Genomic DNA, 15,305 nt, shown 5'->3' with positions numbered 1-15,305 from the left:
CATCCTCTTGAGTGGTGTGTGATAAGGGGGGTGTCTGGGGTTGGGGTGAAGGGGCAGGGGTCGTAATTCTACCCACTGGGTCTTCAGACAGTGTTTGGAAAAAAATAGGTTGGTTGACGTCCACTCTCAGCGACTCCAGGAACACCAAAAACATAGCGGAGTCCTGCCCTATGAAATAGAAAAACAAGTACTGAATAATTGTTGGTAGCTATATTGTTGAATCCTGGATGCAGAGTCTCAGTGCTCCAGCTTCCACAGCTCCACCTGTCAGCCATCTACACACCTGTGTGTGTGTGTGTGGGGGGGTGAAAGCACAACAGAGTGAGTGAGATAAATATTTATTGAATTATTAAATTAATGAATTGCAGGAGACTTTCATCAAAGTTGTTTTTAATTATTACTTTACCTTGGTCTGTTACAGCCATCAATACCAAAAGAAAAAATCTACATACAACAGAGTGACCCAAATAAATAATCACTGAATTTTTAAAAAGGTGATAATAAGATTCGCTGGAGACCTAATGTTAGTAGTTATTACCTTACCTATGTCTGTTACAGCCACCTACACCTAACTAAAAAAACACGATAGTGCAACATAGTGAGTAAAATAAACTCTTTGAATTACTAGTGAGGGAGATTAAGACTTGCAGGAGACTTGTCATTAAGTATACATTTTTTGTCTGGTATAGCCATCTACACTGTATAAAGAAAAATATATAACATACAGTAGAACAGAGTGATTAAGATTAATAATTGCAGAACTTCTGGTATAGGCATCTACAGCTTATAATTAAAAACAGGACAAGCATGGTAGCTTGCTGCCATCAGTGTGTGAGAGAGTGTGTGTGTGTGTGTGTGTGTGTGAATGGGTGAGACAGAGACACATTCGAAAGTGCTTTGGATTAAAACACTACATAAATGCGGTTCATTTAGGTGTCCTATACATTACTATTAAAGGGAACTATCATTCAATATAAAGAAGCCAGCCCTGGTGCAAGATGCTAACTGCCAACCCGGCCAGACGTGTGGGAAGGTTACCTGGGGCTTCGCCAGCCCTGCCAGACGCAAAGGTTTTACAGTTTTCCAATCCTGCAGCAAACAGGGCTGTCGGTCCTAATCGGAGTTGCTGTCATCAGCCCACATTTGGAACTGAAAAGGACCCGGCCAGTATCTCCTGTTTGTAAAGGAGCCGAGGCCTGAAGTTGAGGGTGCTGACTTCTCATGGCTGTCCTCACAATTCCACCTCTGCCTCTTAGCACTTACCTGCTCTCCGTAGCGCTCTTCCCTGCTCCTCTTTGTGGAGGAGCTGAGGTTGAGGGAGCACACTCTTCCCACCTTTGAGAAACTGAGGGTAGACTTGCTGCCCAGGAAGCCCCTGATGCTGAACAGGTACCTGTGGGTGCCTGACAATCAGCTGCTGAGGAACAGCAACAGGACCACAAACGGGAACATTGTCAGGAATACGACCGGAAACGGCAACAGGACCGGCGGACAGGAGCGCCAGCAGGAGGATACACCTGTCACTATCCCTGGAGGAAATGTCCTGGTGGGAACTGCTGGATGAGAGGGGAGCGAGGTCTGATGTTGTCGTCATCCTCATACATGGAGTCATACCCAGAATATTCGCTGGCCCAGTCAGACCAGTCCTCATCGTCATCAGTGTCTTCATCCTCCTCCTCATCGATCTCCATTAGTTGACAGCCATCTTCCTCAAACTCATCGTCAGAGGAGAGTGCGGGAATGCCGAATCTCAACCTCACCTTCATCTTCCTCATCAGAAGAGATGTAGATTGGGAGATTGTGACCTTTGTCGTCACTCCTGATGACGTCAGGATTGTGCAGTTATGTTATTTTGAACACAATGAGAATACTTTTATGCTTCATTAATGGGACACTTAATGGTAACCATTGTTTACTTAGATGCTTGGAAGAAACTTTTTCACAATGATGGAAATTTGGACTATATAAATTACAAGTATATTCACGTATATGGCTGAAGAGTTTGAGTTATAAATTAAAGATCAACAATTTTAATTAATTAATAATTTTAATAATTTAGTTTTACTGATGTATTTACACACATAACAGATGGATGCAACCTTCTGACAGCATTGAGAATCTTTATGATCCATATTTGTAGGATGTGAGAAAGTAAGCACAATGGGGGCTGCTAAGAAGAATCACCTGTTCTAATGTTGAGACCATATTCTTTTTTTGTTTTTAGATCATTTTTTGATTCTTGATTTGACAGTCAGTAAGGAGACACAGGAAACATGCAAGACATGAACATGGGAGAGAGAGGAGTACAACACAGGGTACGCGCCTTAACCATTATAGGCTACCAGGGCGCCCCAAAGATGAGACAGCAAAGTTTTGTGATGACTAGCTTGACTGTGGTGACAAACATCAGTGTATCAAAAAATACATCTAAACTGTTTAAACTGTATCAAGACTCATTGGGATCTGAGTGTTTCTGGATTGAAAAAACGCCATTGAAAGTATATGAGAAGGTATATAATGACATTATAAATGAGAGCAAATGTTGAAAATGCCAGTCTCGTGAGACAGTGAGCCATGGGTCAAAATTATGTAATAAAAAAAGGCAGGTTGTGCACATCCAGAGTTCCTCAGATGTGCTGAACACAGAAGACATTACAAAACATAATAATAATAATAATGATATGCCTGAAACACTGTAGGGCTTTTAGTAAAAATGTGATCAATCTGTCAGTGGGTCAATGAATCGGCTGTTGTGTATGTGCACTGGGCAAAGGCATTTATTATGCACCAAACAACTAAGGACTTCAGTGTTTTTTGTGGACTAAATTCTCAATGGTTTGCAAAAAGCTGCGTAAATTTGAACCGAAGGTACATTGATTAAATCATGCGCAATCAACAACAGCGCTTCACCACAACCCTGGACACATGCAGTCCCATACAGCTGCATGACACAAAAAAACACTGTACTAACGAGCAAAGAGCATTTCAATCTTATGTTGGTATTATGTTGGCATTTTCAATCTTATGAAAATACCAACCTGCCAAGTAGTACAAGCTGTGCGATGATGATCGTCCACTTTATGTGCTTAACTCAAGTTCTTAACAACATTGTTGTTGGTGTATTTTGAGGAATATCTAAAAGTAATTTCAGTTAATGTGATAAAATCTGAAATTAAAAGGACGAGATGTCAAGCTTCAACAATCAAAGCAAACAGTCCCAAACAGAGGAACGTGCCCTGGTTTGATTACACCTGTACTGTACGTCCTCACGTTCGGAGCTAATAGTTCCATCGTCTCCATGGTGCACAAGAAAAACATTTTTAGCATTTTATGGAATTGGGCCAGTCGCCATCTTTTTCCTATAATTTAGATGCAAAATTTAGAAAATTTGTTGCCCACCAATTGTTAATACATTCCACACAGGAATATTCCCGAAATGTCCCGAGAAATTTAAGATATTCTGTTCATCAAATAGACCCTAATCATTGAGTAAAAGTCTGTTTTAACCAAATCTGTGTTTTTCCAACAGGCCTAATAACACGGTGTTAACTATCCACAATTTAAAAGGTCACACTGATTTCTGTACTGATAAAGCTTTAAATGTTTTAAGGGGATGAATCAATGAATCAGGCATAAGTAAAATGAGAAAATAAATGAAAAGGTTGTTTTACCTGCATGGTTATTGCCCAGCTCCTGGGCAACTCCCATCGACAGGTGTTCCTCGTTGATCAGTGGTCTACAGAGTGCCATTTTCAAGCTCTTCGGTTTTCCCCAATAGTTGAGTGATCCAAATTTTGTTTTTCAACAAGATCGGTTTTCCAGTAGATTCTTTCCAGGCAATTCTCCAAGGGTTATCTTTCCACAGTTTGGGTTTGCAAGAGGTCAAGAGATTGTCAGAAATGACATGGGGTGGAATGTAACTAAGTACATTTACTCAAGTCCTGTACTTAAGTACAAATTCAGAGTACTTGTGCTTTACTTGAGTATTTCCATTTTATGCAACTTTATACTTCTACTCCACTACATCTCAGAGGCAAATATTGTACTTTCTACTTCACTACATTTGTCAGACAGCTTTAGTTACTAGTTACTTTTCAGATTACAATTTTCATACCCTTCCTGTCCAGTGAAAGCCATGTATCTCCAAATTTGAATGTGAATGTGCCTACTTCTTAAACTAAAAAAACTATTTAAATGTATTGTCATCTGAAAACAGCTGTTTTTCTCATGAAAAGGACTACAAACATAAGATGATCTTATAGAATATGATGCATTGCTGTATAAACTACCCAGCAGTATATAAAGTAGTTAAAATTAGCACATCCTTAAACAACTACAGCAGTAAAATGCAACATACACATTAAGGCAGCAGTAATATTAATCCAAAACATCATACTGTATATAATAGTAAAACACTGACAGGGAACATTTTACTGCAGAATGACTACATTTAGCTGATAATACTTGCAGCCTCAATCACAACATACAAGAAATGTATCAAAATATGATTATTAATCCCTATTTAAAAATATAAAAAACATTGTATAACCACCATTTCACTGTCTAAAATGTAATGGCATTATCAGTTATATCCTACTTTTTTTTTCACTGTTTGAGAAAATGGATGTGTGGCGTGAGAGCGTACACGTACATAGAGCTGTCCAATTGTGATCGGATCACCCAAGACGCATGTTAATGCCAGGTGTAAACAGGGCCGAAGATAATATTTTGGACCAACTTATGGAGTTAACGCTACCTAGCTACAGCTGCCAGTTGTCATTTCAGTCATCCGTTAGAAATAAGAAGGCTGCATTTGCCTATCTGTCCGAAATGAATGATCCATTGTTTCAAAAATAAAAAATAAAAATTGTCACCATCATAACTGTAAACAGCATATGTGCCGTGTGAGAACAGACAGCTTGACAGGCATAGCAACAGTAACTAAGGGGGGTGAGGCTTAGCACAGTCAATTGCAAAACTGAATACACTGCTGTCAGTTTACCACTTATGCTGATGGATTGCACTGCAGAGAACAGTTTGATGTTGCACTTCTGTGCACTCTTTTTCTCTGTGTTCTCTGATTCTTTGTGTGAGGTAGAACGCAGTGTCTGTTCTAATGGGAATAAAGGGAATTTCTCAAGGACACTTAAGCAGAGCAGACATTTGGAAGGGGACCAGACCTTTAGGGAGGCTTTCTAAACATTAGACCACCCTGCTAACTGCGGTGCAGACCAGGGGTATTTAGTCTCTAATTCAAAACTGTTGGTTCACACCAGGCATATTTGTAATTTTTATTTACACTCTGGGGCCTGTTTTCCTTTAGTTTGGGTTTAGAGCAATGCTGTTTGAATTCAAAAGGAAACTGCTCTAATAAATGCAGACGTTCATCCTCTTTCAAAGGAACTGTTGTTCAGTGAGTGGCGTGGAGGATGGTATGGACCACCTACAGAAAACCCCAACACACATTTATAATTGTGAGGAGATGATTGTGGATATCTAATAGCCAGCAATTTGTCATACTTACAGAACCTGGCAAAGTGACAATAGGGCTTAGGATTCAGCTATTTCTTCATGTGCTCTATCATGATACAGTAATGATGAATTATGGAAAACAGCACATATAAGTCTGCCATGATTAAAGCTGGAGTGTGGGACTTTTACATATAAATGAACGTCCGTTACATTCAAGCCCTTGACAAACGAGTTCACGCGATGCTGATTAAGCCTATCACCGCCATGTAAATCTCTCTGTATTTGGCAGTATACAGGAGTTTTTAAATCTGGTGTCTTTGGCGCCATTCCCACGCTGGTGGTGATGCATTTTATGTCAACCAGCAATGATTGGTTTTCCAGAGCAGAAGGGGCGAACAATCGTTGTGACAGAGTAGGCTACAGCAACTGGGAGTATGGCCAAGCCTATACTTAATAAGCACGCGTCGACAGTTTTTGGGTAATTACTCTCACTGCCAGAAGGGCAGAAGAAGTCAAATTAACTTTCTCCAGGGATCTTTAATCGCAAGGGACGACAAGTTATCAAAACTGTCATTGTGAGTGCATGTAACATTTGGTTGCAAGGTCTACTTCACTTGTAACTGGGCACTGCTGAACCTTGTAATTTACATACAAAGGAAACTGGACTAAGAACAATAAAGTGAAGGTACAGTTGTACGCCAATATGAGCTTTCATGCAGACAGCTGTTGCCGAAAACCCCTAAAATACTGCAAGTAACATTGCCTGAGCATGAAACATGTCTGAGAATGTCAACTTATTGACTGAGTGTCGAAAATCTTGGCATTAACAAAACAAGTTTGGGCGCCCCGGTAGCTTAGGGGTTAAAACGCCAACCGCAGCGTCCCCGTTTTGCATCCGGCTAGGGACCTTTGCTGCATGTTGTTCCCCTCTCTCTATCATTTCCTGTCATCTCTCTACTATTGCTATCTAATAAAGAGATAAAATGTCCAAAAAGGTAATAATCAAATTCTATTTATCAGCTGTCAACACTGATGCAAACCAAGGTGACTTAGCCTTGCAAGGAAAAGCTGCATGACAAGTTACTGCATGAAACGTAACTGCAAAAAAAAAAACACCAATCAAAAGTGTCTTCAATGAGATGACCGTCAAGTCATAGACCAGCTTCAGTGTGCCTTGAAATTGAACCTGCCAATGTTTGGAACTCCTGTGTACTGAAGGAATGCAACAGCTTTCGTTATGGTATAACAGCAATGCTCTGCCGCTGCCAGAGTTCAAAGTTCAATTCCCAATGGGGAAACCTACACTAAAAATATGTGCACTGTGGTAAAGAAAGACATGGATGAAAGTGACCACTAGATGATATATTGTGAGCTGGTTGTTTTATAGATGGCAGTGGAAAAATGCAGAATTTCCCATATGTGTTCAATTGGGTAGGGATAACTGCACTCAGGGAATGTTGCGTGTTTTACACTTTAGGAACTCACTACGGGATAGTAGGCTCTGTTTGACAATACTGTTCTGATTACTGTTGTTGGAAGGCCTGACTAACTCTCACACTCTGAAATCTGTCAAATGCTCTCTGCCCCTGCCAATAGACAACGTGCTCTGTTGTGTTCCTCTGATGAATAATGTCTTTGACTCTGGCATCTACTGTTCTATACTGTACTTGGCAATCAGTATGACTCTTTGACAGATGTCTTTTGTAATGTGCTGAAACCTGAAGACTCCAAGAAAGGTTTTTCAATAGTTCTTTGTATTTTGATTGCTGACATATACCGGGGACACCTGCATTTTTAACGTGTTACGTTAATACGGTGTAGTCCCTCATTCGTCCAGGAGTGTTCCATCGTAGAAAAGGGATGAGGGAGGTGCAGCCAGAAAACAATAGGCCTGATTACTGGGCCATCATGGAAACAAAAGAAGGTCAGTTTCAGGTGAAACTAGGCAGGGTAAACAGCAGACACTCAGGAAGACTCTTCCCTGAGGGCAGGGCTTAAGCAACACAGAGTAGCTTAAATTTCTGAGTTCTCAGACCATTTTCACAATTGTCTTGATTCTGAAAACAGTGTCCAGATGACTACGACTGAAACCTTTTCTACGATGGTGTTACGTTGAGGGGCAAATCAAGAGGGCAAATCTAACATAAAAAGCCCCTGTCTATCCTGAATTTCTAAAGGTATGCTGAGCCAATACCTACTGTACATTGGTGCTGTCTTAGGAGGTTGTGAAAAAGATGCAGCGTGGTTATTCTTCATCTGTGTGTGTATCTTTCCTCTGCCTTTCACATGGTGAAGTTTTAAGAATGAGGAAATAATTGTGTTTCAAAGGTTGACTGAGGTCTCTCTGTCATCCCTCTTTCCTTCTTTCCATCCATTCTTTCCAGCTATCGTTTTCCCCTTCATTTGTCAGATCACATTGCCCAGACACACATGTAAGCACCGACTGCTGAATAATTTTAGTTTCCTATCCTTCTGACCCCCCCAGTGACCCTGTTACTCTTTCATCCCAGTAACTGGTCCTGTTTCTTTTCTCTCCTTAACAGTTATAACAGCCTGAAGGAGGTGAAGGGGTCAGAATTCAGGTCACTACGGCAACTGGAAATGCTCATGTTGCATGGCAACGATATTAGCACAGTCCACCCTGGGGCGTTTTACAGCCTGAGATCACTACAGGTAGAGTGTGTGTGTGTGTGTGTGTGTGTGTGGGTGTATCTTAACTAATACTTAACTACTTTAAATGTGTCTTCAAAATCAGACAGGGTTATTATTCTTTACTAGTTTGTGTGTGTGAAGGTGGTGAAAAAAATTGGAGCTGTTTCAAATATAACCTCTGAATTCAGCTTTCTCCTGACTGGGAACTTGATTGTCGCATTTTGTGCAATGCTGAACCGTGGATTTGGGAGCAAGTGGACCTGCACCAAGGACTGAAATGTCAGACTTAATTCTTAAGTCACATAACTTATTGGACTTAATTCTGTAAGAACTATGGTTTATCCTACATTGTGTTCAGGTCCAATGGTTCCAATAGATCCAAGTCAAGAGAAAGTGGTTAAATACTTGGTTGCTGATGTGGTGTCTTCAATTTGTGGCAAACCCTCTTGAGTGTTTGCATCTGTTACCTTCTCTATATCTGGCTCTAAATCATTCCAAGTTCACTTCTGCATTACATGAGTCAAATAATGTTGCTCTCTTTTAAGTGTGACATGTATTTTCTTCTATGGAAGAGACACACGCAACAAAGAGAAAATGATATGTGTAAAAGCACATATAAAAGTAGTGAGCCACACTGTACTCAATGTATGTACATACAGAGCCAAATCAAATCTCCCCCTACCTAAACCACATTTAAGCCAGTAATTAGTTGCGCTTTGATTACTTGACTACAAATGCAGTGAGTCTTGTTGGGTCCATATGGGTCCAATCAGAACCTGAATTTGTATTTTATACAGACTGAAGATCCATGCCAATGCATCAGAATCAATTATATCAAAACTTAATTTGGCTTGGGTTGAGTCCTTGAGTTTTTGGAGGAACAGTTGTTCCCAAAAACCTATAATCTCAAATAATGAGGATGGGATGCTCTGTTCTGTTGCAACCTTGTTTGTAGTGTAGACTGATAAAGTTTAAGGCTAAGTTTCTAAATGAAAATCTCACCACTTTTAAAAAAGTAATTACAGTCACTTTTTCAGTAACACAATATGAAACTGATTTAAGACTGAATCAAGCCATTAAGTTACTTTGTGTATCGTGAAAGGGTTGTTCATGCGGCCCAACCCATTAGGAAAGTGCAGCTCTGCACATCTCTTAGCCGCTATTAATCACTTTTAGCTCATTGTTCAGTGTCACCACATTGTCCTCAGATAAAACTGGGGCAGCCATTCCCAGCAAAACAAGCCAGTGTACACTACTTGTCTAGTATGAAAAAGCAAAGAGACAAAATAAACAAGTAGCTAAATAAAGTTTAAAGCATCTAACAAGTTAAAGAGGACAATATTTTTTGTCAGGAGTTGGTAGAATTAACCAGAGCTTAAAGGCTGTGAATGTGGACTAAAATTAGATCTGCAATGCGTCTGGTAACCCTTTAGCCATAGAAAGCCAATTGTATATCAGGGCTGTGTTTCTGAGTTTGAGTCCTTCTGTCCCCTAGTTTAATAATAGCTTCATATAGTTTTAATGTTCAGTAAATGTCAGTATAAGACTAATTCTTTTTTTCCAGATCTTGAAGTTGAGTTACAACAAGCTTACAACGGTGAACCCTGGTCTGTTTGAGGGCCTTGTTGGTTTGATCCGTCTCCATCTCGACCACAACCTCATTGACTTTATAGAGCCATACTCCTTCTCTGGCCTGACCTCCCTAAAACTTCTGCAGCTGGAGGGGAACCTTCTCAAAGAGATCCACCCTCATACCTTCATAACGGTGTCCCTACTAGGAAGCTTTTGGACCTCTGGACTCAAGTAAGAAATAAAAAGAGTGAAAAGAGAGAAAGTGGATATTTCTCTTATTTTTGAAAACTTGAAATCACATTTTAAAAATTGTTTAGGTCATAGAAATTGTACTTTTGAAGCATCTATTTATATTTGTTTAATGGGAGGTAAATACAGTATATCTTGGCAAGAATATGAAGGGCAAATTTCAAACCAGTAAGATTTCCTTAAGAGGAGGTGTCCTTACAGAAAATTTAATTGATGGAGTTTATTATAAATGGATGTTCTTAACAAGAGTTCCCCAGTAAAGAGACTCATAGATACTCCAAATTGCTTATAGGGATTTTTTGCTATACCTGTTTCTCATACGTATATTTGTTTCCCTGCCTTCTGCACAATACATTTAAAAATGGGCCTCATCCCCTGCAGACCAAATGAAGGAAATGATATAATGTTTTTGTCTCAGACACTTACACCTGTCAGACAATCTGTTGGAGCAGCTCCCTGCTGCAGCACTTAGGACAGCTGACAGGCTTGAGGTCCTCTCTCTACATGGTAATCCCTGGACCTGTGACTGTCAACTCCACTGGTTGACAGAATGGAGCTCCACACATGAAGGTAAGGACGTGTGAATACCCCAATCTTATTTTCTCACATTAGAACTTAATGAATTTTGACACTATTCCTTACTTCTTCACTTCTGTGGTGCCAAGTTTAATCTAAACTGGATGACAAACAACTAAACGACTATGTAAAGATTCGTAGGGGGACAGTGTAAAATATAAAGCTGAATTAATCTATTTTTTGGCTACCTGGGCGAAAGAGAACAAGCTGAAAACACAACATTGACATGTTATCACTTTATAAAGTCCAATATTCACTCTCTTTTAGTTCTGGTTTTGGTCTCCACAAACTCCTGAGGGAAATATATGGCACTGTAGCTGCTAAATGCTCCACTATATTCACAAGCCAGTCGCTAACTGTGTCTGTCTGCTGTTTGATGGTGAGCAGGTGGTGTACAGTAGGTTTTTAGAGCATTTTCACTGAAAACAGCTGCCTGCTGAAGCTCAAAACAACGCTATGAGAGGGGTGAGAGTGGACTAAACAGTGAAATTGTGGGCCGGACAGCTAAACAATGAACTGAAACTCACTATAAAGCTCCATTAACTGAAGGGGAGCTGCAGATTCAGATGATAATTCTAATTTTCACATGTCATTTGATACATTGTTATTTTAAAAATATTGATTATAACCACTTTAAGGAACAATATCTGTCACAAAAGAAGTGGAGATGTAGAGCAAGACACTTACCAACATGAATGCCAAGGCAAAAAAACCATGTCAAACAATTCAAACCTTTTTAAATTAAATTAATGATCTAAGGGGAAGACAGATAACTTAATAAGTAACGTATTTCTATATTATTAATATATGCTTACAAAAGTGTATCTCTGGGCTTCAGACAAGTGTTTTTTACCAGATGCAGAACATAGTACTGGCAGAAAGTCTTGCATGTCTGCCATCCAGCTTCTGCACGACATATGAAGGACACAGCTACTCTCAATAAATTGACTTTATTTGAGCCATATGCAGTCCAGAAAATTGATTAAATTGTTTACTTTTTCTTTATCCTTCTTTCTCATTCAATATTTTTCATGACACATGTGCTTTGTCTCATTTGTCATTGCTCTGTTAACATTTCACAAATGTTTAACCAGTCCCATATACTAGTTGTTTGTATCAACAGAACAGTTGATAATATATCATTATGTTTATGGAATGCCTCATCTGAAAATAGGGGTCTGCCTGCCAGAACTTTATCAGTGGATGCATGAACGTTTACTAAATTCAAACTCCTGAAGAGATAATATTGTACTTGTATTTTCCCAAACCCCTATAATCCCAGATTCATGTTATATTTTTCACCCCCTTCTTTTACTATCTCCCATCGTAATTCATTCCTTACTTTTTCCCTTACTCTGTCTTTACTTACATCTCCCAATCTGCCCCTTCCCTCTTACCCTTTCTCCTCTGTCATTCCCTCCAATTACTCTGATTGTTTCCATTGGTCTTTCTCTTGCCTTTTTTTCCCTCCCTCTCTTCCTCTCTTCCCCGTCTTTCTCCCAGGCGTGATAAAGTGCAAGAAGGAACGTGGCTCCAGTGAGACTTGCCCCCAGTGCTCCTCTCCTCAACCCCTGAATGGGACCCTTTTACTGGGACTGACTCCAGACAAGCTTACCTGTGAACGGCCAGCTCTTCACTCCCCCCTTAAACAGTGGGACAATCCTATGTGGGCTGAATCTGAAGCAGAGCCTGACCTCCCATACACCCGTGACTTTGAAAGGCCTTTAGGCCGTCTGACTTTCGTTCTCTCCGACAGCCATGGAAACAGTGCTCACGTGGCATGTGACGTGCGCCACCCTGGAGACAGTTCACCCATGACTTGGACAGTAAATCCACTTTCACCTGGGGAGTTGTCTGTCAATGTATCACTGGTGACTGTCCTTGAGTGTGAGATTGATCGGGAGACATTGCAAAGTCTGTGGCAGTTGGTGGCATATTACTATGAAAGCCCTGCTATCCTGGAGAGAGGTCAACAGAGAGGAAATGCAAGCAGAGTAACCTATCAATATGCCCAAGCTGTAAATGAAAATTCCCCATATTTCACAGATTTAAAAGGGTATTTGGTAGCAGAACCCTCGTGGCTGCTTCAACCCAGAGTCACTTTGAGGCTTAACAGACAGCAGACAACAACAAAGAAACTGGTGATGGATTTCACTACTGTAATTACCAAGCACATCAACAGCCATACAGGGCAGGACGATGACAATGACCTCGTCATGTCCTGGGCTCTAATTCGCAGAGGGAAAGCAGGGCGGGTTCAGACTGCTCTCGAGGGCTCAAAGGTTCACTTGGAGTGCAGTGTTGTCACTTCAGATCCGGAGGTGAAAGTGGAGTGGATGCATCCAGATTTGTCCATTGTGGAAGATGCAACTGAAAAAATTGAAATTTCTGAAAGAGGAGAACTTGTGATTTTAAATGCCACACTATCTGACTCAGGCCTTTACCACTGTATGGTCAGAACCAAAGCTGGTGTGGACTTGATGCCTTTGAGGCTCACCATCAAAGAACGTTCACTCAGCCCCACTGCCTTCAATGGTCAGAAAATTGTAGTTGAAAAGGGACACTCTTTGTTTCTCAATTGTGAGGTGACCTCAGTGCAGCCCAGTCAAACTATGTGGTACCTACCCAAAAACCAAATTCTTCTCCCCACACAACAGACAAGACAGGCAGAAGTGATGGAAAATGGGACTTTGGTGGTAAGGAGGTTGATGCAAGAAGATGCAGGGGAATACAGCTGCTTGGCCTCAAATCTGTATGGAGTTGACATGCTGTCACACATGGTGGAAGTCACAGGAGAAAAGGCCTCTGATAGGTCCAAAGTACAGACTGAGCAGCAGATCCTGCCAGTTGGCATGGAGGAAGTAGAGGGTTCAGGGGGAGATTACCAGGAAATTATACGTCCTTTTGCTACGCAGTTCCCTAAGAAGATAGGAACACAGCAAAGGAATCCTAATGGGTTTTCAAAAAGGATAAGAATTAAAGATTCAAAGAGAAAACCCAATAAATCTGTTAAAGAATTAGATCCAAATCGTTGGGCAGAGATATTGGCTAAAGCTAAGGCTAAACCAAGTGTTGCTCTGGCAACAGAACAGTCACTACCAGAGCCTAGCACTGTAACAGCGCAAACAAGTACCTCCAAACCTACTTCTATAATTGCTACTACAATTGCTTCTACTGCTAACAACTTACCCCCAACTACTACCCCTCCTGATATTAGGATAGAGCCAGAAAATTTCCCCATCAACACAAAAGCTAAGACTGAGTCCTATTCTACAGAGAAGAAAGGGGATAACGGAAAAGACTCTGAAACCTCGGAAAGTCTGCCACAGGATTTACAACCTCAGCCTCCCAGAAGTACAGAACCAACCCCACATCATGTTGGTGGGACCACAGAAAAAGCAGAAGCTATCACAGACCCTCCTGCTGTTGAAATTCCTCAGCAAGTCGATCAGTCAGAAAATAAGCACTCTGGAGAGGGGAGAAGGAACTACAACCTTGTTCCTGGTCGGTCAAACAGGAGAAGGCCGCCTTATAGACGTAGAAAACCCCCAATGAGAGGAGTCCATCCGCACATACACCCCTTCAACCATTCATCAAACAAGCCCCAAACAACTGTTCCCCCAGCAACAACACCAACAACGATGATGACCACAACTACAAGTACTACTACTACTGCTACTACTACTACTACTACTACTACTACCACCACTACTACTACTACTACAACACCTGTTCCAACCACAGTGGAAACCCATGAAACCTTATCTGCTGAGTATCAGATAGAGGAAGATGAAAGCGAATACAATGAAGAATATAATTACAAGGATAGTAATATTTTGGATGCCAAGGAAGACAGTAGCCTTACCACATTTCCATCAGCTAGAGAACAAGATCACCATGTAAGTAGCTCTCCAGGTTTACCTAATCCAAAGACAATTGTCACTCCAAAGCTAGATAGTACCCCTCATCCAACTGAAAGGACTGTTGAAGAAAAGGAGAAAGACACCGTAAACCTAAATAAATCTGAGAGACAGGGGGTTGGGATCAGAACACCAACTGTAGAAAAGGGCAGAGACAATAAAAATCTTGTCGGAGAGAGTGAGAGGAAGGTAACGACAGCAATGGGAGGGCAAGAAAAACACAAAATAGGCACAGAAGGCATGGAAAAAGACACAGAAAAATCTAAAAAGGAGTGGGTTACACAGAGCAACAATACGCGGGATAGCATCTGGTTAACAGCACAAAATAGACCAAGACCTAACACTCGACCTTCACTCGAACAAAATACACCAACCCAAGCAAGAACTTCATCTTCCAAGGTCATTACTTCACATTCAACAAGAAGCAGAACAAGAGAAGAAGTCACACAGAAAAAGGATAAAGACAAGCCAAAAGCGAAGTCTGAGATCACAGATCACAGTTTCCCAATAATGGAGCCAGTTCACCCGTGGCTCCATCAGAACAAACAAGGAGGAGGGCAAACTACTACTTCCAGGGCGACACACACAAACCAAGACAGAAATACAGGAAGACAAGGTGAAGTGAATCCAGGCAGGCATTCCCAGCCTCACAGAGTCCCTCCGACCTCCCGCTGGCCTTCTCACCATCATCATCATCATTACTACCCCCTCTACCCTTCCTGGCCAGGTCAAAGGTCATTTCCTCATCCAAGGCAAGGTAAATAATGCTGTGTAATGATTTCCTTATTAAAAGTTTTGAAATTAGGTGTGATGACCAAATGTGATAGAAAGTGTAAGAGATAGAGGGTAAAGAACAAGACTATT

The 15,305-nt window shown here is 40.9% G+C and overlaps 1 protein-coding gene across 2 annotated transcripts in view; it reads left to right on the top strand.

Moving 5' to 3' along the window:
- si:ch211-159i8.4 (matrix-remodeling-associated protein 5) overlaps positions 1-15,305 on the top strand; it is a 37,158-nt gene that overhangs the window by 10,906 nt on the left and 10,947 nt on the right. For both annotated transcript variants that reach the window (XM_044204349.1, XM_044204348.1), the window contains exons 4-7: positions 8,016-8,145; positions 9,689-9,927; positions 10,364-10,515; positions 12,025-15,198. In XM_044204349.1, coding sequence (XP_044060284.1) covers positions 8,016-8,145; positions 9,689-9,927; positions 10,364-10,515; positions 12,025-15,198 — 3,695 coding nt within the window. The remainder of the gene's footprint in view (positions 1-8,015; positions 8,146-9,688; positions 9,928-10,363; positions 10,516-12,024; positions 15,199-15,305) is intronic.

This window comes from Siniperca chuatsi, linkage group LG8 (assembly GCF_020085105.1).
Source record: "Siniperca chuatsi isolate FFG_IHB_CAS linkage group LG8, ASM2008510v1, whole genome shotgun sequence".
NCBI classification, from domain to species: domain Eukaryota; kingdom Metazoa; phylum Chordata; class Actinopteri; order Centrarchiformes; family Sinipercidae; genus Siniperca; species Siniperca chuatsi.
Note: the sequence above shows the minus strand (reverse complement) of the source record. Positions and strands in the feature narration are given on the sequence as shown.